The 25690-nt window shown below is 39.1% G+C and overlaps 1 protein-coding gene across 5 annotated transcripts in view; it reads right to left on the bottom strand.

Annotated features, from left to right (window-relative positions):
• Positions 1-25690, bottom strand: part of FRAS1 (Fraser extracellular matrix complex subunit 1) — a 419338-nt gene that overhangs the window by 89482 nt on the left and 304166 nt on the right. For all 5 annotated transcript variants that reach the window (XR_011437076.1, XM_023637884.2, XM_023637883.2 and 2 more), the window contains 7 exons: positions 20717-20854; positions 18554-18586; positions 11123-11254; positions 9889-10014; positions 7665-7912; positions 1763-1911; positions 1414-1576 (listed from right to left, as the gene is read on the bottom strand). Coding sequence is in view for 4 of the 5 variants with exons in the window: in XM_023637884.2 (XP_023493652.2) it covers positions 1414-1576; positions 1763-1911; positions 7665-7912; positions 9889-10014; positions 11123-11254; positions 18554-18586; positions 20717-20854 (989 nt within the window). In the remaining variant the exon portion in view is untranslated. The remainder of the gene's footprint in view (positions 1-1413; positions 1577-1762; positions 1912-7664; positions 7913-9888; positions 10015-11122; positions 11255-18553; positions 18587-20716; positions 20855-25690) is intronic.

Consider the following 25690-nt stretch of genomic DNA (forward strand, 5'->3'; position numbering starts at 1 on the left):
ACGCGGCTGAAGCCAGGCAATCTTTCAGCGCCTCTCAAAGCTACGCTCAGACACGATGACTTCGTGTCTCGCTTCAAAGTTGTGCTTCCTTCAATGATGGATCTGGTTATAAAGCAGCTCTGGCCCATTCTAATCACCCACCTCGGCAGAGCTGTATGACAGGATGGCTGCCTCCCTTCCACATCAACATTCAAAAGCCTGCAGCTACAGAATGATGCATGCAGCCCTCCCTCAGAGATGTGAGGGCAAAGCTGTCCTATAGGTGTTCCCACCAGGAATAAAAGTCCCCTTTTATTCCCTTATGGTATATGTTTATAGATATGCAGGGAGAAAGGGCTCGCCATACCTGTGAGCTAGTGTTTATCTTAATGTCAAGGGGGAAATAAATCAGTATAAGTAGTTGCTCAAACTAACTTTTTCCTTTGGAGCCCTCTTTTGTATGCTAACTCTGCCCCCTGAGCCTGGTGTTTTTTGCTAGCCTGCCAGATATGACCAAGCCATTTCACTCTGAACAACTCTTAGCTAAATGTGGGAAGGGTCTACAAGTTACAAAGTGGGAGGTCATCCTGACTCTGGGAATGGGGAAGGCCTAAGTGGCTTCCCCAATGTGTGGAAATGGAAAGATGGGTGGAATATCAGAACCATTTGGAAACAACTCAGTTTTATGAATTTTCAGTTGCTCAACAAAACCAGAAAACTCCTGAGTTTTTGGCATTACGGTGTGTACATGGAGCAGGATAAGGAAAGGGGATTAGCTCTTACGGAATCCCTACCATGTGCCAGTATCACAGTGGGGTTTAAAAATTCTATTTTATTAGTCATCAGAGCAATACTCTACGTCACAGGAATAGCAATATTTTGAAGATGAGGAAATTGAGGCTAAGATTACATAATTGGTCCAAGGCCACTTAGCTAGTAGGTAACAGAACTGGCACTTGAACTCAGGTCTGGGTAACTTCATGATCAGGATACTTTATATACCCCACCCCTGCCCAGGAACTGTCAATATTGTTTACAGTGATAAGTATTGACTTGATTTAAGGAGTGACTTGGAGACACTCTCCATATCCCCATATTTGAGTTGCTGCAAACATTAGATTGTAAACTCCTCAAAGGTATATTTAATTTCTAATTTTATTCCCACTACCATACACATCTAGCATTTATGTCTAACATATAAATATTTATTGACTAAAGAAATGATATGGATATAATGATTTGCTCTTCAGCATATAATTATCTTCATACTTTTTGAAAAACTCATGATTGAAAACCACGCATATCTTGATACTAGTGCCTAGATACTTTGGGGAAGAACTTGGCAACCAATTTAGGTAGAACTCTTTATTTACATTTTTACAGATTTCCAGCTCTCTACAGCACTCTCTGTTTATTGATCTTAGAATTGTTTACCGTGATAAGGTCAGCAAAAGCAATGACTGGAGGTGGATTCTTGAGAGGAGTGATCATGATGGTAAACATCTGATTGTCCAGACGGTTATGGTCCATATCAGAGACAGAGAAATGGAAGCTGTCAGTAACCAGATGACTACTGGTCTCAAACACAGCCAAGTACCTATAGAGGCCAAGAGAAGAACCAAATGAATGAGCTGCACTGACAAGTCAGGTAAGATGACTGCATCTTTGTTTAAAAGTGGGACCAGAAGCAACATAATCTTTCAGGGGAACTACTGGTTAGTTGCTTAAATATTTTAATACAATTTTGAAAAATTCTGTCAAGTAATACAAAGTGGCTATATACCTAATTTTCTTGTTGTTGATGTCTTCCATCGTGAAATTGGAAACCTCTGAGAGTTCTTCCACCTCAGGTCCTGAGGTTCTTAAGAGAGCACCATACATGGGCAGAGAACTTAACTGAATCCAGATCTCTGGGTCCGGAGATGAATCATCCTAATCAGGCAAGCATGAAGCAAGACATGAATGCATATTTGCAGGAATAAATACTTCCAGTAGTTAAAGATCACGAGTGCTTCCTTCTCTGCTAATTGGAAAAGTCTCTTTCCCTCTGTGATCAAGCAACAACATTTCAAACTGCATGAAAATCCCAGTATTTATTTATCCTCAAATGCCTCTTTGATAATGTCTTCTTTCAAAAGTAGCTCAAATAATAGTGGGAAACACACTTTAAGTATGGGACATAAAACAAAGAGATGTCTTACTGTTACTACAAGAGCCGCACAAGGCTTTGATTTTGTTATAAGCATCTAGTGAAGAATAAGACATGGTCAGAGATATAAGCCATCTTCCTATAAACACAATTGTAGGCTTCTTCTAGAGTTTCTAAGGATGGTTTCCTTTTTAGAAACAGGTAAAACTCCATTACAACATATAACACAATGATAAAGAAAATTCTGTGAAACAGAAAGAATGGAAGTTATTTAGCTTAGCTAATGGCTCACTTTAAGTCATATCCAACATGATAAAATTTGAGTTTAACAGAAGAATTTGGGGAATCTTACAGATTTCATTCTATCAGGACTGAACCTTTGGATGCTCAACCCCCAAGATGCCCAGTCTCAACACAGACCACTTCCCTTTCCTTCTGCATTGTTTATTGACAAATAAAATAGGCTTTCTGGGGCCGGCCCCATGGCTGAGTGGTTAAGTTCGCACACTCCACTTTGGCAGCCCATGGTTTTGCTCATTTGGATCCTGGGCGCATGCATGGCACCGCTCATCAGGCCATGCTGAGGCGGTGTCCCACACAGCACAGCCAGAGGCACTCACAACTAGAATATACAACTGTGTACTGGGGGGCTTTGGGGAGAAAAAGAAGAAGAAAAAAAAGAAGATTTGCAACAGTTGTTAGCTAGGGTGCCAATCTTTAAAAAAAAATCGGCTTTCTATGTTTCTACATGGACAATAATTAAATGTCTTAATGAACAATTTCCTCTTTCTTCAAGGATATTTTTGGAAATATCTGGGAGGCAGGCAACATCTTCTTGGAAAGTTTCCCTGAGTCATTCATCTTTTAGAGCAGTTGGCTGTGAACATGGCGGCCCTTTACACTTTACCACAGCAACAATGAAAATGAATATTGCATGGCTAAGTGCACTTTCAAATGCAAATTTTCATGACTCTGTTGTACAGTTACTTGACGTATAGGATCAGGAATGTGAGCATGGATACCTGGTGATCTGGGCCAGCAGGTTTTAGTCAGTTCTCAATTCTATCCCCCGGGGCCTTTTTAAGTTGGTAGTTCAGAGCCTCAGTGTAAGATCACAGAATTTTCCGTATTTCCTCACATCACTTGACACCAGCAAGGAAGGAAATTCAAATTCATCGAAGCTGCAAAACTTCAGAAAATTTCCTCTAAATTTATAATTTTAAAGTTTCTCTGTTTTTCCACATGAGTCGTCAAATACAATATGTTGGCTTCCAAAAGACTATTTCCTAACATTACTGTGAGTATCCTCTGAGAGAGAATTTTAAAAAGACTGCTGAGAGTTCTAAAGTATTGTTTTCTGAGATGGTGATAAACTACAAGGACAGAACTCCTGGCTATTGATTAGAATGAATAGCTTTGAAATTCCACATTGGCAAATTTGGCAAAGAAATGCTTATTTCATGTCAGGCATATCTATTATAATGTTTCAAATCTTAAATAACTGCTCAGTTTGAAAAAGTGTGAAATCAGCTAGATTTTCTTTTTTTCTAAAAATGTTGTCATAATTTAAAGAAAATTACTCTTTTGGGATATCCAAGATATTGTGGGTGGAAAAAATTCCTAATATAGAGCTTGTTCTCATGTAATTTTCCTACTCAAAGACCTTCTTATCCCTTTTGTATTAATTCATTTTTTCACTTTCTTTTTATTATTTATACATCTATCGACCCACCATTCAACACCAGGATTAGAACTTTGATAATTACTATGTACCTACGTACTCCTCCTTCATCCTGGCTTGGGCTTATAATCACCCTGGATCTTGTCTCTCATTTCCTTGAATTCTTGATATAGTTTGATATATTACACAAAGTATTTTTAGTTTAGTTTTTTTTTTTTTTTGCTTAGGAGAAGGGAGTTAGACTTTCCTCTTCTGGGATTTATTTTTCTTTTTACTCAATAGTGGACTGCTAAGATCCATGAGTATTGCTTTGTGCAGCTATAGTCCATCTGTTTTGAGTATTCTCTAATATTCCACAGAATAAGTATATCACAAGTTGTCTGTTATCCTGTTGATGGGCATTTGGCTGGTTTCAATATATTTGCTATTACAAATAGTATTGCTATGAACATGCTTGTGTATCCTTTGGCATACATGTGAAAGCTTCTCTTGGATAGCAATCTAGGAGTGGAACCATTAGGGTACATGAAAATTCATCCTCACAAGACAATGCCAAATTCTTTCCCAAAGCGGTTGTTCCAGTTTACATGTCCATCAGCAAAGAACCCCCTTTAGAATCATTTCCTCCAAAGATTTGGTATTTTCAGACCTTTTAATTTCTGTCAAGTGAATTGTTATAAAATGCTATATAATTTGTTTTCCCAGATGACTGAAAATGTAAATATCTCCTCTGATATTTCTTGGCCCTCTGGGTTCCTTTTCTGAAATTCCTGTTAATGTCTCTTGTTCATTTCTCTACTAGTTTATCTGTTTCTTCTTGATCTGCGGATGTTCTTTATATTTTCTTTGTTATTTTTTAGTTACACGTGTTGCAAATATCGCTTTCCAATTTGTAACTTGGCTGTTTTCTGTATTTATGGTGTGTTTTGGAAAACATAAATTTAATTTTAATATACCCAAGTTGATCAATTTTTTTATAGTGAGCACTCTTTGTTTCTAGTTTAAGAACTTCTTCCCTTTCCCAATATTAAAAAATATTCACCTATATCCTACAAAGAATTGTAAAATTTTACTTATGACATTCAAGTACTGAATTTGCCCATAATTACCATCAGTGTAGGGTGTGAGGTAGTAGTGCAAGTTTGCTTTTTTCCATATGAATAATCATTTTGTGCAGATTTATGTTTTAACTGGTTCCTCCTGATCTGACTTGCTATATCTGTTTTATACTACAGTCCTAGGTGTGGGTCTGTTTCTGGACTTTCTAGTACATTCTTGTGCTACATTGCCTCTATTGTGCAGGTTTGTAAGAAATCCTGCTATCTGATAGGGCAAAGCCCCTGCCCTCCTATCATTCTTTTTCAGAATTCTGCCCACTTTTTCTTCCTCATATATTGTAGAATCAACTTATCAAGATCTTTAAAAAGTACACTGGGGGTTTGATTGGAACTCAATTGAATGAAAAGATCACTTTGTGGGAGAATGGATATCTTTTTGATATTAAATCTTCCTATTCATGAATATGGCATATCTCATCATTTATTTAGTGCTTTTTTTAAAAGTCTGTCAATGATGTGTTATAATTTTCCCTGTAGAAGTATTATCTGGCTTTCGTTAGATTTAGTCCAACAGACATGATTTTTGTAATGCTATTATAACCGGTATCATCTTTTTAGCTATATTTACCGGCTATTTTTTGCTTATGCATAGCCATGTTATTGTTTTGTTGATCTTCTGTCTGGCCACTTGGTAAATTCTTTCATTTCTAATACTTTGTCAAGAGGTTCTTTTGGATTTTCTTTATAGTCAATCATAGCATCAATTTTTCCTAGAAGTTACACATCTTTTGTTACATTTATTCCTAGATATGTGTTTTGTCATGTTATTACAGATGGTATCATATTTTGAATTATTTTATTTTTGGCTGGTGCATAGAATCACTATTAGGATTTTAAGATTAATCTTATATTATCCTCCCTGTATTACAGATGAGAAAACTAAGCCCTAGAGAGTTAAGCAACTTGCCAAGGGTTACTACTCTAGTAAGTGGTGAGCTTGGAGGAAAATCCATCCACGCTAACTACAAAACCCGCCCCATCCTTTCCCTACTTGTTTACTTGCAGTGCGTAGCAAACTGTGTATAGGAAACCACCATTAAGAAGCAAATTACACAGATCCCATTTTTGCCTTTTGTTTCTGCCAACATCATGTCACCCTCTTGTAGTCAATGAGACTCTAAGAACAGGCTCACCTGCTCCTATTCCTTTATATTCTGCTCCTTTTATGACCAGAGTTCTGGTGGCTTTTCCCACCTTTTTGGATAGTCACTGCAAACTCATTAACCATGCATATCTGGAAAAACTTTCCCCATGACACTAAGTACAAAATTCTTCTACAACCCCTGAGAAAGTTAGTATATAACTTAGCTGAGTCTTTAAAATATGCTATGCTTTCAGCAGGCTGGAATAGTTCTTTTGGAGTCTTTCTGCTCTACTGGGTAAATGCATATTCAATCAATTTCTGAAAATACATGTTCAGTTGCCAATGGGCTTGCATTTTGATATGCAGCTTATAATACGCAGTTAATGGGCAGGAACTGCTCCTGGAGAGCTATTTTGGTCTGTCAAACATTTTTCAAGCCTTGGTGATCTATTGATTAAATCTGTATTCATACATTTTTATGAATTCATGAGTTTCATAAGATTCAAAAGACCATAACCCACGGTAAAAATCACCTGTCAATTAAAAAAAAAACAAGTCAAAGCTGTTCTGAAACTATACTAGACCCATGAGAAGAATGAGGATGAAATGCAGTTTCCCACAATTTAAGAAAAGACAATTTGAGGGGAAAATCTGTGCAAAAGCAATTGAAGCAATTGTTCCCAGGCCAATGCTTTATCTCACATGCTACTATTCAGGACCAGACTTTATAGCCAGACTCTTCAGCCCAGAGAAGAATTACTTAAAACTATATAGCGTTTTAAAAAAAAGGCCAGGTCATTGGTTGGAAGTTTAAGATTAGTAAAGGAAAAATTCAATACTAAGAATGATTATCCTTCTTATTTTCAAGGCATTTGTCAAAACTACTCATTATTATGTTTGCATAGAGAGTTCATATCTGTTTACAACATACATAACTGAAAAATAAAATTAATTATACTCATTATCCTTAGCTCCAGATGAAAATCAAAGAAAGAAGATGAGTTTAATTAGCCAGGATCACTTATTAAGTTAGGGCCAGATGGGAATCCCCAAGCCCTGCCCCCCAAATTCCTGAATCCACCCTTGGTCCCGTAACCACATGCTTGTCTTGGGTTATAGAGTGGAAGGTAAGTCAGTGATCTTGCCTGGGAAACCTGGCAGAGAGCCACTGCCAAGGGAGTGTGACAGTATTCTGTCCAGAGCTGGACCTGAGACAAAAGCTGACAGAAAGTAGGCTTTCTCAAAAAAGTAGACCATGAAATACCATTACCTATCAGTCTCTGACCAGGTAAGTTCTTCTAAAATGCTCTTTCCCTCAAACTTCCATTTGAAATAATATGAGCAGAGCTTAACACATGGGGACTTGGGCTTTTCTGACATTGCCGCTGTTTCCTGTTGACAATCACCCAGCCCCATACATACTCATCGTGTTTTCATCAAAGTTTTGCTCATTCACTTGTCTGCTCATGAGACAGTGAAGCAGCTGGAATAAAGAGTGTAACTATTCCTAAGAGCACAAATATGGAGAAGTTGAAAAAAAATTCTTTACATGGCCATATACCTGATGCCCCAAATATTCAGCTATGGCATTGGTTTCTAGTCAGCTAGTCAGAGGGTGCAGTGGAGAACAAGAAGACAAATGTAAGAACTTACAACATAAGCAAGGTGTGACCTCGTGATGACAGCTGTGCTTTTACTAGCAACAGTAATGCTCAGAGAGGCACCAGCAGCCAGTCGAGGCCCTCGATCCTCTGACAGCGACACCTCCACTCTCACTTCCACCGTTGTGGCTGAGGTGCCATCTGTGACTGAGATCTCCATGCTGTCTTCCCGGGCAGAGGAACCATCATGTAGATATTGCAGAACATTTTTCTCAATATCTTCATATGTGAAAGTGTCACCTTTCCAGAATAAAACAAATTGCAGAACCAATTACTTCTGGGAATAACGCTTTTCATTTATATAACACCTTTGTTCTCAGGATTTCAAAGTACACATAGGATCATAAACTCTGGGAGTTGTAAGCTAATTAGTCCAACCACCCACCGAATATAGGATTCCCTCTACATTACCCTTGAAAAAGGGCGATGTAGCCTGCCCTTCACACTTCTCAAGGTGGGAGGCTTACTGTATTACAAGGTAGCTAATTCCGCTGGAGATAGCTCTCATTTTTTCTAAGTTCTTAATCATATTGAACCAAAATCTGCCTCTCTGAGATCCACTCATGACTCTTGATTCTAGACAATAAAAGACAAGCCTCTATGCTTTATGATAGCCCTTCTAGAATGTAATCTCGATACTGAAAAATTTTTGAAAAAGTTAAGAAAATAAATTATGCTTGATGAACCTGTGAGAGGTCTTTGTTTCAACTGAGAGCATAAGGTTTTTCTTTAAATTTAAAAATATGTAAAAATTGAAAAATAGACTTAAGTTAGAAACTCTAACTGGATAAGTCTAGAGTACTAATTCATGATAGAGTTGATATGTGCTGTATGAAAAAAGTTTCAAGGTCATATAAGTTTCAGAAAAATGGGTTTAAACAAAATTTAAAATTAAAATGTTTTAAACTGCAGGATTTATTAGAATTTTAGAATCTTCAATACACAATATTAAAGCTTCTGAAAACTGTTTGGTCATGGAACACTTTTTATGAGAAATGCTACTTAGTGCCATGGGTCCCCACAACTCCACAGAGCACAAGTGGGGGACTGGTCTTCTTGGATGTTATATTCAACTCTGTTTCTCAATAGATTATTGACTCTCATAATTGGTGTTATATAATGAAACTAAAGAATTTATTCTTTCTCTGTATTCGTCTTCTAAACCTTCTCCTTCAACACTGTGTTACTGTGATTTACTGGTGCTAGTGGTATTGTGCCTAAAAAAAGTTAAAAAACTAATATTTTACAAATACCTTTAGCTTTCATATATTAATCACACAAATATAGGTTAAATATAATGTTAAGGAAACTGGGCTATCACTCTTATGTTCCTAAGTAGTTCCCTAAAGATGCTAGAATTCTATTCTAATGACATTTCTTTTGTTCAGTAAATTCTAAAGCATCTGCCTATGTGACTCCCAAACGCCTACTGGGTGTTTTTACAAATTCGATGTACCTTCAAGGTCAAAGACTTGCCCCCTCCCTCTGCAGAGATATTCAGAAGAATGCATTATTACATGCTTATTAGGAATTATATCAAGATTTAAGAATGTACAGATTGTTGAAATAAGCATATACCATCCCAAGGTGACTACTTTGAAAGGGCTAATATTCACTTTGATATATAAGGGCTGACTATTAAAAATTAGATTTGTGTTCTTCGTGCTTTTCTGTACTTTCTAAACAGTCAACATGTATTATTTTTTATTGGTGAAAGCACAATAAATATTTTGGAAAGCTGGTCACAGTACCACACTGTTACATGGCATAAATAATACTTTAAAAATGTGCTCCCTTTTTTTATGGATGAAGATACATGTAGTTTACACTATCAAAATTGCAGTGCTAAAACTATTGTGATGATTCACATACCAAATTAAGGAAGACAAATTCATCTCCATGAAGAAACCATAGGAAAGTAGCAGCTGACAACTCATATGAGGTTGTTCTCAATGAATTTACTCCAGGTTTCAGAACCAACCAAGTTCACCTATGACTTGAGGAAATGGAGTCATAGTTTTGGGGCATGGGTGGTGGCAAAGAGAAAGAAGTTCCCAAAATTTCAGCCGATGGACTAAACACTAAAGCTTTTTCTTTTCTAAGTATCTCCTCATAGTTTGCCCCACAAAGTTGCTATAGTTCTTCTCTGAGAAACATAAAGTGGACTGTGGAGCAAGAAATCCTCCAAGAAGGCCTATGACAGAGTGAGCAGCTACCTGTGGCCATGGGCCCTTGGGACTCAGCTGTGTACTTGAGGAGTGTGCCATGCTGTGGAGGTTTCCGAAGCTCAAAGAAGAGTTCTTCAGGTGCTGTCTCAGTATCTCTCACTACCAACTGAAGTCCTGCAGTCAGGAGAATAAAGCATGGTGAGAAGATATGTACATTAAAAACCGACTGTATACGCTGTATACACTAAAGCCACAGGCCAGGCTGGGAGCCATGTTGTGAGTAATCTGATGGTTATAAGAAAGCATGTTTAATTCCAATCAACCACAAAAGAGTGAACACTGATAATATAGTCAATTCTCAAATTACAAGTAGGGTCTTCCAAAAGTTACCTTACAAGTGGGTAGTTCTGAATTCAGAACACCTTTCTTCTTCCATACCAGTATGGAATGGAAGCCCACATACAAGGATGGGTATGGAAGCCCACAAAATGTTCAGTCCTGATCGACTAGGGTAGGTTTTCTTCCAGAAAATACTCCCAGAAACTGTTTTTGCTTTTCGTTGTTTCTTCCTTCTTCTTTCTCTGAATCCACAGGAGGGCCACGTTGTGCTAATAGTGGCTGTTCTGGCCATCACGGAAGTGACAAAGTAAGGTAAAAGTGAAGTCGTCTTTGTATGTATGGCTGGTTTGTGGGTTATCTGATAACTAACTTTAGGCCAATATCCACATGTAGAAACTGATTAAGGATCTGTTAGCACATCCGACAAAACTCACAATATCCACTGTTTGCTCTTAAGATGCTCTTGGTAAAAGAATAAACTTCTAAAAAGTATATTAATAAGTAAACAAAATCACATACAAAAGGACTGGGCCAACTCTAACTCTTCACAGCTTCTGAAGGTTACTGTGATCTGTCATTCCTCCTGTTGCTCTTTACATTCTCAATAGAAAACAAGAGCAGTCATCGAAACCGCTCCCGTCTATTCTCCCCTCTGCTCTCCGATACTTTATATTTTAGTGATGGCAACAAATCAAACTCCTGGAGGCTGGAAAATAAATTCCATCACTGAGCATTGGCCTCTGAAGGGTTTATTTCCTTCTCTCTGTGTTACTTCTATTTGCATAGAAATGGGCAGAAGGAAGGATATGGATGAGAATGCCTGCAACTTCTGGAAGAGGAGGTCACTACCTTTTGGTAACCATTAAGAGGTCTGAACAGGGACTATTGCTGAAATATGGTCCTATTTCCAAAGCCATGTTTCTTTCAGGCTCCCAGTTCTTACCTATCGAAGTGCTGCCGCCTGGGCTGACCTCAAGCAATGGAGCTGTGACCTGGAACGTGGCTGGGAGTTGATCAGTGGGAAGTAAGTGAATGGTGAGGACCATCTCCGGGCTTGTGTGCTCTCCATCCGAAACTAGAAAGGGTAAACACACACACACACACACATACAAATCAACTTGTAGTCTGGTCACCTTCAGGCTATTTCCATAAATATGTAGCTTTTTTAGATTAACTTAATACTTTGAAGAGATGCTTACAAATGGAAAAAGTGAGCAAGCAAGAAAGATACTGTGGGCTATTCTAATAAAGCTTTTTCTACCGAGTAACAAAAAGGCTAAAGGATCATAATAACAGTCATTCTAAGAAGCAAGTTTCACAAAAAGGTGATGTTGTTAAATGTTAGTGGAAAGGAAAGTAATACAAAATATGCACTCTTAGATGATGCTAGTAATGGCTTTTATTTATGGAATTATTTTTTGATTCAATTCCTTCTTCCAATGTTCCAGAGAAATATTTTCTTTCAGGAAATCTCTTAGAAATGACATGTATATGTCTCATTAGACAATATATTTATACATATTTTTGGTGAGAAAGATTGACCCTGAGCTAACATCTGTGCCAATCTTCCTCTATTTTGTATGTGGGACGCCACCACAGCATGGCTTGATGAGCAGTGTGTAGGTCTATGCCCAGGAAAAACCCATAAACCCCAGGCCACCAAAGTGCATGAACTTAACCACTACACCACTGGGTTGGCCCTGATGGTAATTTTTTAAAGGGACAGAAAATACCCATACAAATATCCCTAATGGCAGTTGTTTGGAAGTAAGCAGACCCATTTTTACCTGGTCATTATGTACAAGGCAATAACTGGAAGACACCTTTGTAAATAAAACAGTGACCTTAAGATTTTATTTCTCTGGATTATCTGACATCCAAGTGAACACTGATCACCTGAGGGAAATGAAAGCAGAATTGCCTGGCCCTTGACTCTTATTTCCATTTCCCTATACCTTAACACATCCTCCCTTCTCTAACAGCCAGGTTTAGAAGAATACCTGTACCACCAACTCGATGTGTTTGTCTGTAGGGGCTTTGAGAAATCTGTACTGTTGATTATTTAAAATGTGTAACGCTTGCACATGGGTTGGTTATAAGAAACAAGTTACCTTCTTCACTTTCTTCTGGACTTAGCAACAAGTCAGTAGAAATCTGACCTCTATTTAAGCAAAATAAAGCACTGCTCAGTGACTCCCAGTAATGAGTCCACTCAGGTTTTAGATTTGCCTTTTCCCTGAGGATAGATCTAAAAGATATGGCTTGATTTTACAAGGTACTTTCCATGTCCTAGAGAAGTCCAGAAATAGCCCTACTGAAGGAGAGAAGACATTGTCCCTGTAAGAATGAAGGTTTTATAGCTCTGGTCATTCTGTCAAACGTCAGAATTAGCACCACTGCTTCTTTGTTTAGGCTCAGTCTTCCCCTCTCTGGATCATCAAAGATAGAGACAGATTACTCTTAACTTTGGGGGGTTTGGGGACACACATATAAACTTTTCCATAAATTTCAGTGGATTCAAGATTCTTTGAAGTCCCTGGACTCTAGGTGAAGAACGTCTATGTTAAATAAAATAATTGCAAAATATAATTTTATTTCTTATCTTTTACATTGATTTTATTTTTAAGTGGGGGGGCGCCTCAGGGAGGCTTCAACATCATTACTTTACAGAAGAGGAAAGAAAGGCTAAATCTTAAAGAGCTTTGGTCATACCACACAGCTGTCAGCGTGACCAAGGTATATCCTTGCCTCCGTAAGTAAATGGAAGAAAGCTATTTTCTGGTACATACTACATATCAAGAAAACATATCACACAGGTGAAGGGTTTTGCAAGCAAATATTAAGAACTTACAATCAAAATATTTGCAATTGCATGTCTAGCCCTCTCTTTAAGCAATGTTTCTGATTTCCCTGAGAAAGAGTCAAACGGCCTCTTTTGGTCAGATGCCTCCTGCGGGCACCACTCACCACGTGTGTTTACCTTGCTCAGAAAAGCTCTGAAGAGCATCTGCGCTTGTCCTGAAGCAGCCACATCAGGATTTTCAGCTTTCCTTCTCATCTTAGCTGATTAACCAATTCTAAGGGTTAATGTCAGGGCTTGGGCTTGTTGCTGCCTTAGCTCATTATCTGCCCAGTGAAAGTTCTCTCCCTCAGAACTCTCCTAAAGGAGATGGCTTCTTTCCCACCAGATTCCAAATTTTTTCCTCCTTAAAAAAAAGAACCTCTTACACCCTTCACGACAATTAACTCAAAATGAATCACAGACCTAAAAGTAAAATGCAAAACTATAAAACTCCGAAGATAACATGGGAGAAAACCTAGATGGTGATGCCTTTTAGGTACAACACCAAAGACACAATCCATGAAAGAAATAATTGGTAAGCTGGACTTCACTAAAATTAAAAACTTCTGCTCTGTGAAAGACAATGTCAAGAGAATGAGAGGACAAGTTGCATGCTGGGAGAAAATATTTCCAAAAGACACATCTGATAAAGGACTGTTATCCAAAATGTACAAAGAAGTCTTAAAACTCAACATAAGAAAACAAACAACTCAATTAAAAAAATGGGCCAAAGACTAACAGGTACCTCACCAAATAACACATACAGATGGCAAAGAAGCATATAAAAAGATGCTCCACATCATATGTCAGCAGGGAAATGCAAATCAAAACAATGAGATGTCACTACACACCTATGAGAATGGTCAAAATCCAGAACACTGACAACACCAAATACTGGTGAGGATGTGGAGCAAAAGGAACTCTCATACATTGCTGGTGGGAATACAAAGGTGCAGTTACTTTGGAAGACAGTTTGGCTGTTTCTTACAAAACTAAACATATTCTTACCATCTGATTCAGCAATCGCACTCCTTGGTATTTATTTATCCACAGAAGTTGAAAACTTATGTCCTCACAAAAACCTGCACATGGATCTTTATAGCAGCTTTATTCATAATTGCCAAAACTTGGAAGCAACCAAGATGTCCTTCAGTAGGTGAACAAATAATAAACCGCAGTACATCTAGACAATGCAATATTATTCAGCGCTAAAAAGAAATAAGCTATTAAGCCATGAAAAGACATGGAGAGACACCTTACTAAGTGAAATAACCCAGTCTGAGAAGGCTACATGCTGTATAATTCAAACTATAAGATATTCTGGAAAAGGCAAAAATAAAGAGACAATAAAAAGATCAGTGGTTGCCAGTGTTGGGAGTGGAGGAGATGAACAGGCTGAGCACAGAGGATTTTTAGGGCAGTGAAAATACTCTGCGTGATACGTAAATGACGGATATACATCATTATACATTGGTCCAAACATAGAGAATATACTACACCAAGAGTGAACCCTAAGGTGAACCACGGACTTTGGGTGATTATGATGCGCCAGTGTAGGTTGATTCTGGTGAGTGATGTTGATAATTGGGGAGTCTGTGCATGTGTAGGGGCAGAGGGTATATAGGAAATCTCTGTATTTTCCTTTCAGTTTTGTTCTAAACCTAAAACTGCTCAAAAAATAAATTCTTAAAACATCACTCAACAATAAAAAAAAAGGAACCTCAGGCAGAAACAAGATAAATTAATTTAAGGTCAGCCCAAGGTCTATTTCTTTTACACTGTATAATAGGTTCAAGGATCATTTAACTTAAAGTTCTGGAGAAGTTAATAGTTTACCCCTTCAACTATTCAAGCTTTCAGGTGAAAGCTGAGGCTTGGAAACTGAACTGGCACACTACCATGATGCTTATTTTTCACGACCCACACACAGAATCAGAAACTTGTATTAAAATCCTGGTCCTACTGCTTACCATGTGTGGACACCTGGGCAAATTGTTTACTCTAATGACCCTTAATTTACTCAGGTTTAAAATGCTAAAAATAATACTGGTCCTTACAATATTGTTATAAGGATTAAATAAGACAACTCATATTGCAAACTGTTTTGTCAAATGTAAAATATTATAATCTGTTGCATATTATTACTAATTGTATGAATTATTTGGAAGTCTGTCACTAGAAGTGAGTTGATAACTGGGTTAATATCAACAATGACACAACGCTAGAAAAAGAAATAAAAGGCATTCAAATCAGAAAGGAAGAAGTAAAACTGCCATTATTTGCAGATGACATGATCTTACATATAGAAAACACTAAAGACTCCACCAAGAAACTGTTAGAGCTAATCAATGAATTCAGTAGAGTTGCAGGTTAAAAAATCAATATACAGAAACCTGCTGCATTTCTATACGCTAATAACTATTAGAAAGATCAATTAGGCAAATAATCGCACATACAATTGCATCAAAAAGACTAAAATACCTAGGAATAAATTTAACAAAGGAGGTGGAAGACCTGTGCACTGAAAACTATACACCATTGATGAAAGCAATTGAAGCAGACACAAATAAAATAAAAAGATATTCCATGCTCATGGATTGGAAGAATTAATGCTGTCAAAATGTCCATACTACCCAAAGAAATCTACAGATTCAATAAAATCCCTATCAAAATTCCAACAATATTTTTCACAGAAATAGAACAAACAATCCTAAAATTTGTATGGAAGCACAAAAGACCCCGGATAGCCAAAGCAATATTGAGAAAGAAGAACAAAGCTAGAGGCATCACACTTACTGATTTCAAACTACATTACAAAGCCACAGTAATCAGGAGTATGGTTTCAGCTTAAAAACAGACACATAGATCAATGGAACAGAACAGAGAGCCCAGAAATAAACCCACGCATATATGGTCAATTAATTTATGACAAAGGAGCCAAGAATATACAATGGAAAAAGGACAGTCTCTTCAATAAATGGTGCTGGGAAAACTGGACAGCCACATGCAAAAGAAGAAAACTGGAGCCCATCTTACGCCATACAACAAAATTAACTCAAAATGGATTAAAGACGAACATAAGACCTGAAACCCTGAAACTCCTAGAAGAAAACACAGGTGGTAAGCTCCTTGACATTGGCCTTGGTGATGATTTTTTGGATTTGATACCAAAATCAAAGGCAACAAAAGCAAAAATAAACAAGCGGGACTATATCAAACTACAAAGCTTCTGCACAGCAAAGGAATCTATCAACAAAATGAAAAGATAACACACCGAAACGGAGAAAATAAATGCCAATTGTGTATCTGATAAGGGGTTAATATAAAAGACATATAAAGCACTCATATAGCTCAATAACAAAAAAACCCAAACAATCTGATTAAAAAACGGACAGAGGATCTGAATAGACATTTTTCCAAAGAAGACATACAGATGGGCAACAGGTACATGAAAAGGTGCTCACATCACTAATTACCAGGGAATTGCAAATCAAAACCACAATGAGATATTAGCTCACACCTGTTAGAACAGCTATTATCAAAAAGACAAGAAATAAGTGTTGAAGAGGACGTAGAGAAAAGGGAACTCTTGTGCACTGTTGGTGGGAACGTAAATTGGTGCAGCCACTATGGAAAACAGTGTGGACATTTCTCAAAAAACTAATTATAGAACTACCATATGATCCTGCAATTCCACTTCTGGGTATTTATCTAAAGAAAACAAAAACACTAACTTGAAAAGATTTCTGCACCTTGATGTTCACTGCAGCAATATTTACAAATGCCAAGATATGGAAACAACTTATGTGTCCATTGATAGATGAATGAACAAAGAAAATATGGTATGTATATATATATACACACACACACACATATATATATATACACACTCACAATGGAATATTATTCAGCCATAAAAAGAATGAAATCTTGCCATCTGTGACAACATTGATGGCCCCTGAGGGCATTATGCTAAGGGAAATAAGTCAGACAAAGACAAATAACATATGATCTCATTTATATGTGGAATTAAAAAAAAAAGCCAAGCTTATAAATACAGAAAAGAGATTGGTGGTTGCCAGAGTTGGGGGTGGGGGATGGGTGAAGGTGGTCAAACTTAACAGTTATAAAATAAATGTCACGGGGATAAAATGTACAGCATGACGACTACAGTTAATAATACTGTATTGCATATTTGAAAGTTGCTAAGAGAGTAGATCTTAAAAGTTCTCATCACAGGAAGAAAAATTTCGTAACTATATATATATGGTGACAGATGTTAACTAGACTTATAGTGGTGATCATTTTGCAATATATACAAATATCGACTCATTATGTTGTACACCTGAAACTAATACAATGTTACATATCAATTATACCTCAATAAAAAATGTTTTAAAAAACAATGACACAACACTAAAATTTACTGTTGATTCAAGTGTGATTTTTAACCCTCAAAGAAGAAAGGAAGGCCTGGGAGTTTGAGGGAGGTGACTTTCTTTCCCACCAGGAGTTATCCCTACATGAAATATAACAGGACATCCGGATGATTGATTTAATGGAACAGTCAATCCCAACTAAACAGCTATTTAAACATGCCATTCATGGTCAACCACACTCACTCTAGACGTAACAAGAAAGCTTACCCCTTTTTTGCCCAGCATAGACAGTACGTCTGACTCTGCTTTTACTTACTGGCACTCCGCTTCTAGGGCACTATGAACTAAAGCTGGGATGCTGAGGTCTTCTACACACAACTTGCACAACTCACTCTCTGGGTCCTAACACTTTTCCCTCCAGTAGTAAGGCATTCAATGAAAGGCTCTATTCAGGACTATATACAACCACTATTCATTAGCTAAGTATCACGTTGGGATGATTATGTGCCAATCATTGCCCTGGGAGCTTTACATATACAGTCATGTGCCACATAACAACATTTTGGTCAACAACAGACCGCATTACGACAGTGGTCCCATAAGATTAGTACCATATAGCCTAGGTGTGTAGTAGGCTATACCATTTAGGTTTGTGTAAGTGCATTCTATGATGTTTGCACAACAACGAAATAGCCTAATGATGCATTTTTCAGAATGTATGCCCATTGTTAAGTATATTGTATTGTAAGTATGACTATATGTAATTATTATTTATTATCCGCATTGATAGACAAGGCACAAAGAGATTAAGAAACTTTCCCAGAGCATACTGAACCCCAGGTAGTCTGGATCCAGAGTCTAAGATCTTAACCACTATTACCTCTTTTTAACAGATATTAGGACAAGTTGAAATGGGGCTTTAAACCACACTGATCTTTAGGATCCTTGGTGGATTATTTTTTCCTTTGACTACAAAGTTAAGCTATTACTATTTAACTAGCCATGTGATTATTTTGGAAGAAACTTGTCTTATGTAACTGTTAAGTAGTTCTTAGAAAATAGCTAAAAGTAATGATGAAGGGAACAAAAAGAAAGGACTAATAAGGAAAGGAAAATTTCCATTTTCTAATAAAATTGAGATTAAAATCTTCACCTGTGAAGTGGAATTTCACTGATTCTGGGAGACCTGAAAGAACAGAAGACAGAAATCAGTATATTAAAAAACCAGAAAATCAGTATGTTAAACATTTTTAGGTCAGAAATAGATGGGGAAGGTACAAAATATGGGGCAGAGGTTAGAAAAGTAAACGATGTTTTAATCTAAATTATTATGGTTTAAGGAAAGATCACCAGTTCGTATGCTAATATTATGCTGAATTTAATAGTGCCAGCACTAATTTTAAGTAAGAAAAAGAACCACACAGTGGAATAATTTTATATCACAGCAGTTAGAATGATTTATGATACATTCATTCAGATCTCATTTTATCAGTATATAAAATCCTACAAATCAGTGAATGTGGGTGATGTTGTATATCACTGACAGGCTCTCTGGTGGGTCAATTCCATTGTAGAATTGAGTGATGCCTGGGACATTGATTTACACACTGTAACGATGTGAGAGATTTATCTTGCGGCATTTATCCCATAGATTATACAGGACAGGACTCTGTTCTCTCTCTAAAAAAGCTCTAAGAACTCAGGCAAGTATAGCGGATACAGAAATAACTTCAACCATGGCTGACATGTTTTCTTTCTCTCTAATCCCAAGATGTCCCAAATTTCTTGTAAGTAGGGATTGGAGAACCATGAACATTTTCATTGTCTATTCGTTACCCAGTTACTAAACACTGGGGATACTCCTTAAAGAAGAGGCCTGCCCTCACCCTTAGAGAATTTCAGTCTAATTGAGTTAATCATTTTCTAGACAATTGCATTTATATAAATAATGGCAAATATTACTTTAAATGTTTGCCATCATTTAAAATGTAACTCTAAAATTATTTCACCGATGTTCAACTCACCATAAGAAATCACCAGCTGTTCTGTATGAATAAAGCTACTATATAAAACTAATACTCTATATTAATCGTGTTATATGGTACATACATCTTAAAGATCAGAAAGAAATAGGCTTCAAGATTTTTAGTCATTCCAAGGCACAGAAATATTTAGGGTAGGAATTCAAAACTCCTGCTTTCCAGTCAGCAGCTTTGATTACCGGACCAGGGGGAGAAATAAGAAATGGCAAGGATGGAGGCTATCTTGGCTGAGTGGAAGGGCACACACTGGCTTGAATTAGAAACAGTTTTTCTTTGGCTCAGTCTTCTCCTCCTTTAAAAACATGCCTTCTGTCAAATCCTGGTTTTAATCCCAAAAGGTCAGCTGCATTCTCCATTCCTACATGGAACCTTCCCTGAGGTACTGCAGGATCCTCCTCACTGGATTCCCCTCACCCATCCATCCATCCACTCTGGCCTCCTCCCCAAATCCATTCACATAACTGCAGTCAAAGAATTTCTTATGAAAAGCCCTCTTCCCATATCTTAAAACCTCCACCAGGTTCTTAACTGTTCTTGGGATAAAAATCTAAATCCCTACAGGTTTATAGGGCCTCTACAGTCTGGCCTCTTTCTCTCCCTCCAGGCTCATCCTTGCTCTGCTCCGCCCTCCACATTCCAGACACACTGACTTTTCTTCAATCCCCAGTACGCCACATTCTCTCCCTCCCCAGGGCCTCACATGGGGCATGTGCCTTTCCTTCAGGAATGTTCTCCTGATTATCCCAATATGCACACTTAGCCTGGTTAGCTTCTACCCATCCCTCCACTGTGAATCTCTCTCTGGGGCACCCTCCACTGAACCCTCAGTCTAGGTCAGTCTTATTAGATTCCATTCCACCACTGAACATTCTTTTTTCTTTTCTGAGCTCTTATCTCAGTCTGCAATTAAACATTCACTACTGGGATTATTTATCAAATTCTGCCTCTACATCTAGATCCCAAAACTCACCAAGAACAGGATTCATGCCTCTTCTTGTTCACTACTACATCTTCAAGATCTCACTCAGCGATTGCCAAATAGGAAGCAGAAAATGAATATATACAGAAAGCATGCCTGCATGCATGAATAAATGGAAAAATGATGACCTGAGCCCAAACTACATACTGACCCACAAGTCTCAAGCTATTTTGAATAGCTATACAGCAGTGCTACCAAACTGTCCAGAAGGATTACAGGAAGAGCTAGGGAGAGCCGGCCATGAAGATCTACAGAGAGCAGGTTGAGTGCCTCAAAATAAAGAAGAGAGCATTACCAGCAAAGGAGAAGGCCATGATCTCCTGGAGGTGGGGGGCTGCAGTAGGAGGACGGTACATGATTTTGCCCTGGTTAATATCTTCCTGCGTGAAATACCGGATGGGAGAGTGAGGCTGGTCCTTGTGTTCGATGATGCCTGGGGAAGAAGAGACTTGGCATGAGCATGAACAGTAATTCTGACGGCTGATGACCAGAGCCATAAAGATGCCTTTCCTACTTGTGAGAGTCTCTTACCCTTCAGGAACAACTGCTCTCAGGTTGTTCTTGGTCTACTATTCTCCAGTTATTTAAGAAAAGTGCAAATCTGAAACCCGAATAGACTCTTCACTAGGATTCAGTGACTATAAACAACAGTAAGATGCAAACTACTGCCCCTAACGTAGCTTAGACTAGGTAATCCTCCAGAAGTCATAGACACTAAATCATAATTATGAGATCCTCTCAATTGAGTTTAAGTTCAAAGGTCAACGTCGCTGGGAAAATGGCACAGACTGGTCTTCTGGTGAGGCTGTAAAGAGATTTTTCTCAATCTACCCTCTTTTCTTCAGAAACTCCTTAGTCTCTTGATGATCTTGGCAACAGTGCCATGGATTTTGACTATTCTAAGAACTGGATTTGCAATTATTACTGTGCTTGTGATAAATGCTTTAGGGGTTGCAGATTTGCCTGTTGTTTCTAAATTTTGCAGGTATGGAACTGTGATAATTTTTCATGTCCTATTAACTCTTTAAAAGGAGGACACATGTGAGGCTTGGTGTTGAACTAATTCAAGTTCTGAGGGGCTGAGAGACCTATGGCCATTCTCCAGAAGAAGGCCCAGGCTGCCGGTCTGAAAGAACTTCATCTCCTCCCTGGCAATGTAGGGAGAACAACTCTAGCGATGACTTAGGAAACTAAAAAAAGGATGGATGACTTAGACATTTAATTTCTTTGGATTTTATCAAAAGGGTAATGGGCGGATTCCCCGGCACGGCACCAGACCGCAAGCTGCTGCTGGGCTCACGGTCTCCGGTGCACGGGTTGGTGCAGGGGGCGCCCGGACTTCCCATAGACATGCTTGGGGACATGGTTGGAGCTCCAGCGCCCGGCCCTGCGGCCCGGGGGGAGGCTCTGGGGTCACGCACCTCCCCAGCAGGGAAAGCCTCTGCTCGCCATCAGCAGGGAGGCCCCGTCCAGAATCCAGAAGAAGGGAAAGCTCCCAGTGGGCGGATTCCCTGGCACGGCACCAGACTGCAAGCTGCTGCCGGGCTCACGGTCTCTGGCGCACGGGTTGGTGCAAGGGGTGCCCGGACTTCCCGTGGACGTACTTGGGGACACGGTTGGAGGTCCAGCACCCAGCTCTGCGGCCTGGGGGGAGGCTCCGGGGTCCTGCACCTCCTTGGCAGGGAAAGCCTCTGCTCGCCATTAGCAGGGAGGCCCTGCCCAGAATACAGCACAAAAGGAAGCTCCAAGCGGGTGGATTCCCCGGCACAGCGCCAGACCGCAAGCTGCTGCTGGGCCCACGGTCTCCGGCGCATGGGTTGGTGCAGGGGGTGCCCGGACTTCCCATGGACGTGCTTGGGGACTGGGTGGAGCTCCAACACCAGGCTCTGTGGCCTGGGGGGATGCTGCAGGGTCCTGCACCCGCCCAGCAGGGAGGGCCTCTGCTCGCCATTGGCAGGGAGGCCCCGCCCAGCATTCGGAACACTAGGAAGCTCCCTAGAGCAGAATTCCCCACAAGGCAACAGCATACAAGCCACCGCCAGGCCCACGGACTCTGGCCGTGTCCCAGACGAGGCAAAGGGCTCCCAGAGATCCTGTGAGAGTGGAGTGGGGCAGAGTGGAGCTCTGATGAAATGGCTACGTAGCCCTGGGGGAACTCCAGGTTCCTACAGCAGTCTCAGCGAAAGCCTCTGCACAGCACTAGTGGAGAGGTCCTGACTGGCAATCTCAAGGCGGGAAGGCCCTGGGGCAAAAGTAGCACAGCTAGGTGAGCTAACAACAGACTGCAGAAGATACCCATAGCTCTGCTGGGACCTATAGTGGACAAGTGTGATCTTGTGGGCTCTGTTAGGGACAAAGCGGCTATTATAGGTGATCCTGCTACTGGCTGCTGGGAAAGCCCACAACAACGCTGCAGACCACAAGGAGGGAGCGTGTCTAAGTGGGCTGCAACAGTACGCACCAGCAGCCTGTGGCCCCCTTGTGATTGCCCCCACAACCGACGAGGGAGCCCACAGGACCACTGTGACTACGAGGAGGGGTTCAGGTCCAGTCAGTAACAGCTGACAGGGTTCCTGGTTGGTGCAGTCTAAACAGCTGCACCCCCCCCCCCCCCCACACCAGTTGCAACAAGTGGAAGCAGCGACTAAACTCTATCTCTATGTGGAGGCACAAATCCACGCCATCAAGCAGTACGAAAAAATAAATCTCCAGAACAGAAGGAAAATGATAAGCACCCAGAAAACAATCCCAAAGACAATGAAATCTATAACCTAAATGATGATGATTTCAAAACTGCCATTATTAAAAAACTCAATGATTTAAAAGAGAATTCAGCTAGACAACTCAATGAGTTCAGGACCTATGTCACAAAAGAGCTTGACACTATGAAGAAGAACCAATTAGAAATACTGAAGATGAAGAACACAATGGAGGAGATTAAGAAAAATCTGGACTCTCTGAACAGTAGGGTCGATAATATGGAGGACAGAATTAGCAATTTGGAGGATAGGAATACAGAAATGCTGCAGACAGAGGAGGAGAGAGAACTAAGACTAAAAAGAAATGAAGAAACTCTCCGAGAATTATCCGACTCAATTAGGAGATGCAACATAAGGGTTATAGGTATACCAGAGGGAGAAGAGAAGGAGAAGGGGGCAGAAGGCCTGTTCAAAGAAATAATAGCTGAGAACTTTCCAAACTTGGGAAGAGAGATGGAACTTCATGTGACAGAAACCAATAGATCTCCAAACTTTATTAACGCAAGAAGACCAATGCCAAGGCATATAGTAGTGAAACTAGCAAAAGTCAACGACAAAGAGAAAATACTAAGGGCAGCCAGGCAGAAGAAAATAACTTACAAAGGAAACCCCATAAGGCTATCAGCAGATTTCTCAGGAGAGACCTTACAGGCTAGAAGAGATTGGAATGAAATATTCAAAACTCTGAAGGACAAAAACCTGCAGCCAAGAATACTCTACCCAGTGAAAATATCCTTCAAATACAATGGAGAAATAAAAACTTTCCCAGATAAACAAAAGTTAAGGGAGTTCATCACCACAAAACCTCCTCTTCAAGAAATGCTCAGGAAGAACCTCATTCCTGAAAAATCAAAAAAAGGAAAGGGGCTACAAAATCCAGAACAAAGGAGATAAGCAGAAGGACAATAACACAAAGTAATAGCTCTCCATCAGGACAAAATGCAAAAGAACCGGAAAACAAGTGATAAAATGGCAACAGTAGGCCCCCATGTTTCAATAATCACTCTAAACGTGAATGGATTGAACTCTCCAATCAAAAGGCACAGAGCGGCAGGATGGATCAAAGAACAAGATCCAACAATATGCTGCCTCCAGGAAACACACCTCAGCCCCAAAGACAAACACAGACTCAAAGTGAAGGGATGGAAGACAATATTCCAAGCCAATAATGAACAAAAGAAAGCAGGTGTTGCCATACTTATATCAGACAAAGTAGACTTCAAAGCAAAACAGATAAAGAAAGACAAAGAGGGGTGGTATATAATGATAAAAGGGATGCGCCACCAAGATGACATAACACTTATAAATATATACGCACCTAACACAGGAGCACCAAAATTCGTAAAGAAACTATTAACAAAACTAAAAGGAGACATCAACAGCAATACAATAATAGTAGGGGACCTCAACACCCCATTAACACCAATGGACAGATCATCCAGACAGAAAATCAACAGGGAAATTATAGAATTAAATGAAAAATTAGATCAGATGGACCTAATAGATATATATAGGACACTTCATCCAAAAACAGTAGGTTACACATTCTTCTCAAGCGCGCATGGAACATTCTCAAGGATAGACCATATCTTGGGAAACAAAGCAAGCATCAATAAGTTCAACAGGGTTGAAATAATATCAAGCATCTTTTCTGATCATAATGCTATGAAACTAGAAATCAACTACAAGAATAAAGCTGGGAAAGGGCCAAAAATGTGGAGACTAAACAACATGCTACTGAACAAACAATGGATTATTGAAGAAATTAAGAAGAAATCAAATATTATCTGGAGACAAATGAAAATGAAAACACACCGTACCAAATTAAGTGGGATGCAGCAAAGGCAGTCCTAAGAGGAAAATTCATTGCAATACAGGCTCACCTCAATAAGCAAGAAAAATCTTACCTAAACAACCTCAAACGACACCTAACGGAACTAGAAAAAGAAGAACAAACAAAGCTGAAAGTCAGTAGAAGGAGGGAAATAATAAAAATTAGAGCAGAAATAAATGATATTGAAACAAAAAAGACAGTAGAAAGGATCAATGAAACAAAGAGTTGGTTCTTTGAAAAAATTAACAAAATCGACAAAGCCTTAGCCAGACTCACTAAAAAAAAAAAGAGAGAGAAGTCTCAAATAAATAAAATTAGAAAGGAGAGAGGAGAAATCACAACAGATACCAAAGAAACACAAAGGATCATAAGAGAATACTATGAAAAACTATATGCCAACAAATTGAACAACCTGGAAGAAATGGACAAATTCCTAGACTCCTCAACCTACCCAAACTGAATCAGGAAGAAATAGAGAATCTGAATAGACCAATCACAAGTAAAGAAATAGAAACAGTAATCAAAAACCTCCCCAAAAATAAGAGTCCAGGACCAGACGGCTTCTCTGGAGAATTCTACCAAACATTCAAAGAAGATTTAATACCTATGCTTCTCAAACTATTCCAGAAAATAGAGGAAGATGGAGCACTCCCTGATACATTCTATGACGCTAACG

Source organism: Equus caballus, chromosome 3 (assembly GCF_041296265.1).
Source record: "Equus caballus isolate H_3958 breed thoroughbred chromosome 3, TB-T2T, whole genome shotgun sequence".
In the NCBI taxonomy this organism is placed as follows: domain Eukaryota; kingdom Metazoa; phylum Chordata; class Mammalia; order Perissodactyla; family Equidae; genus Equus; species Equus caballus.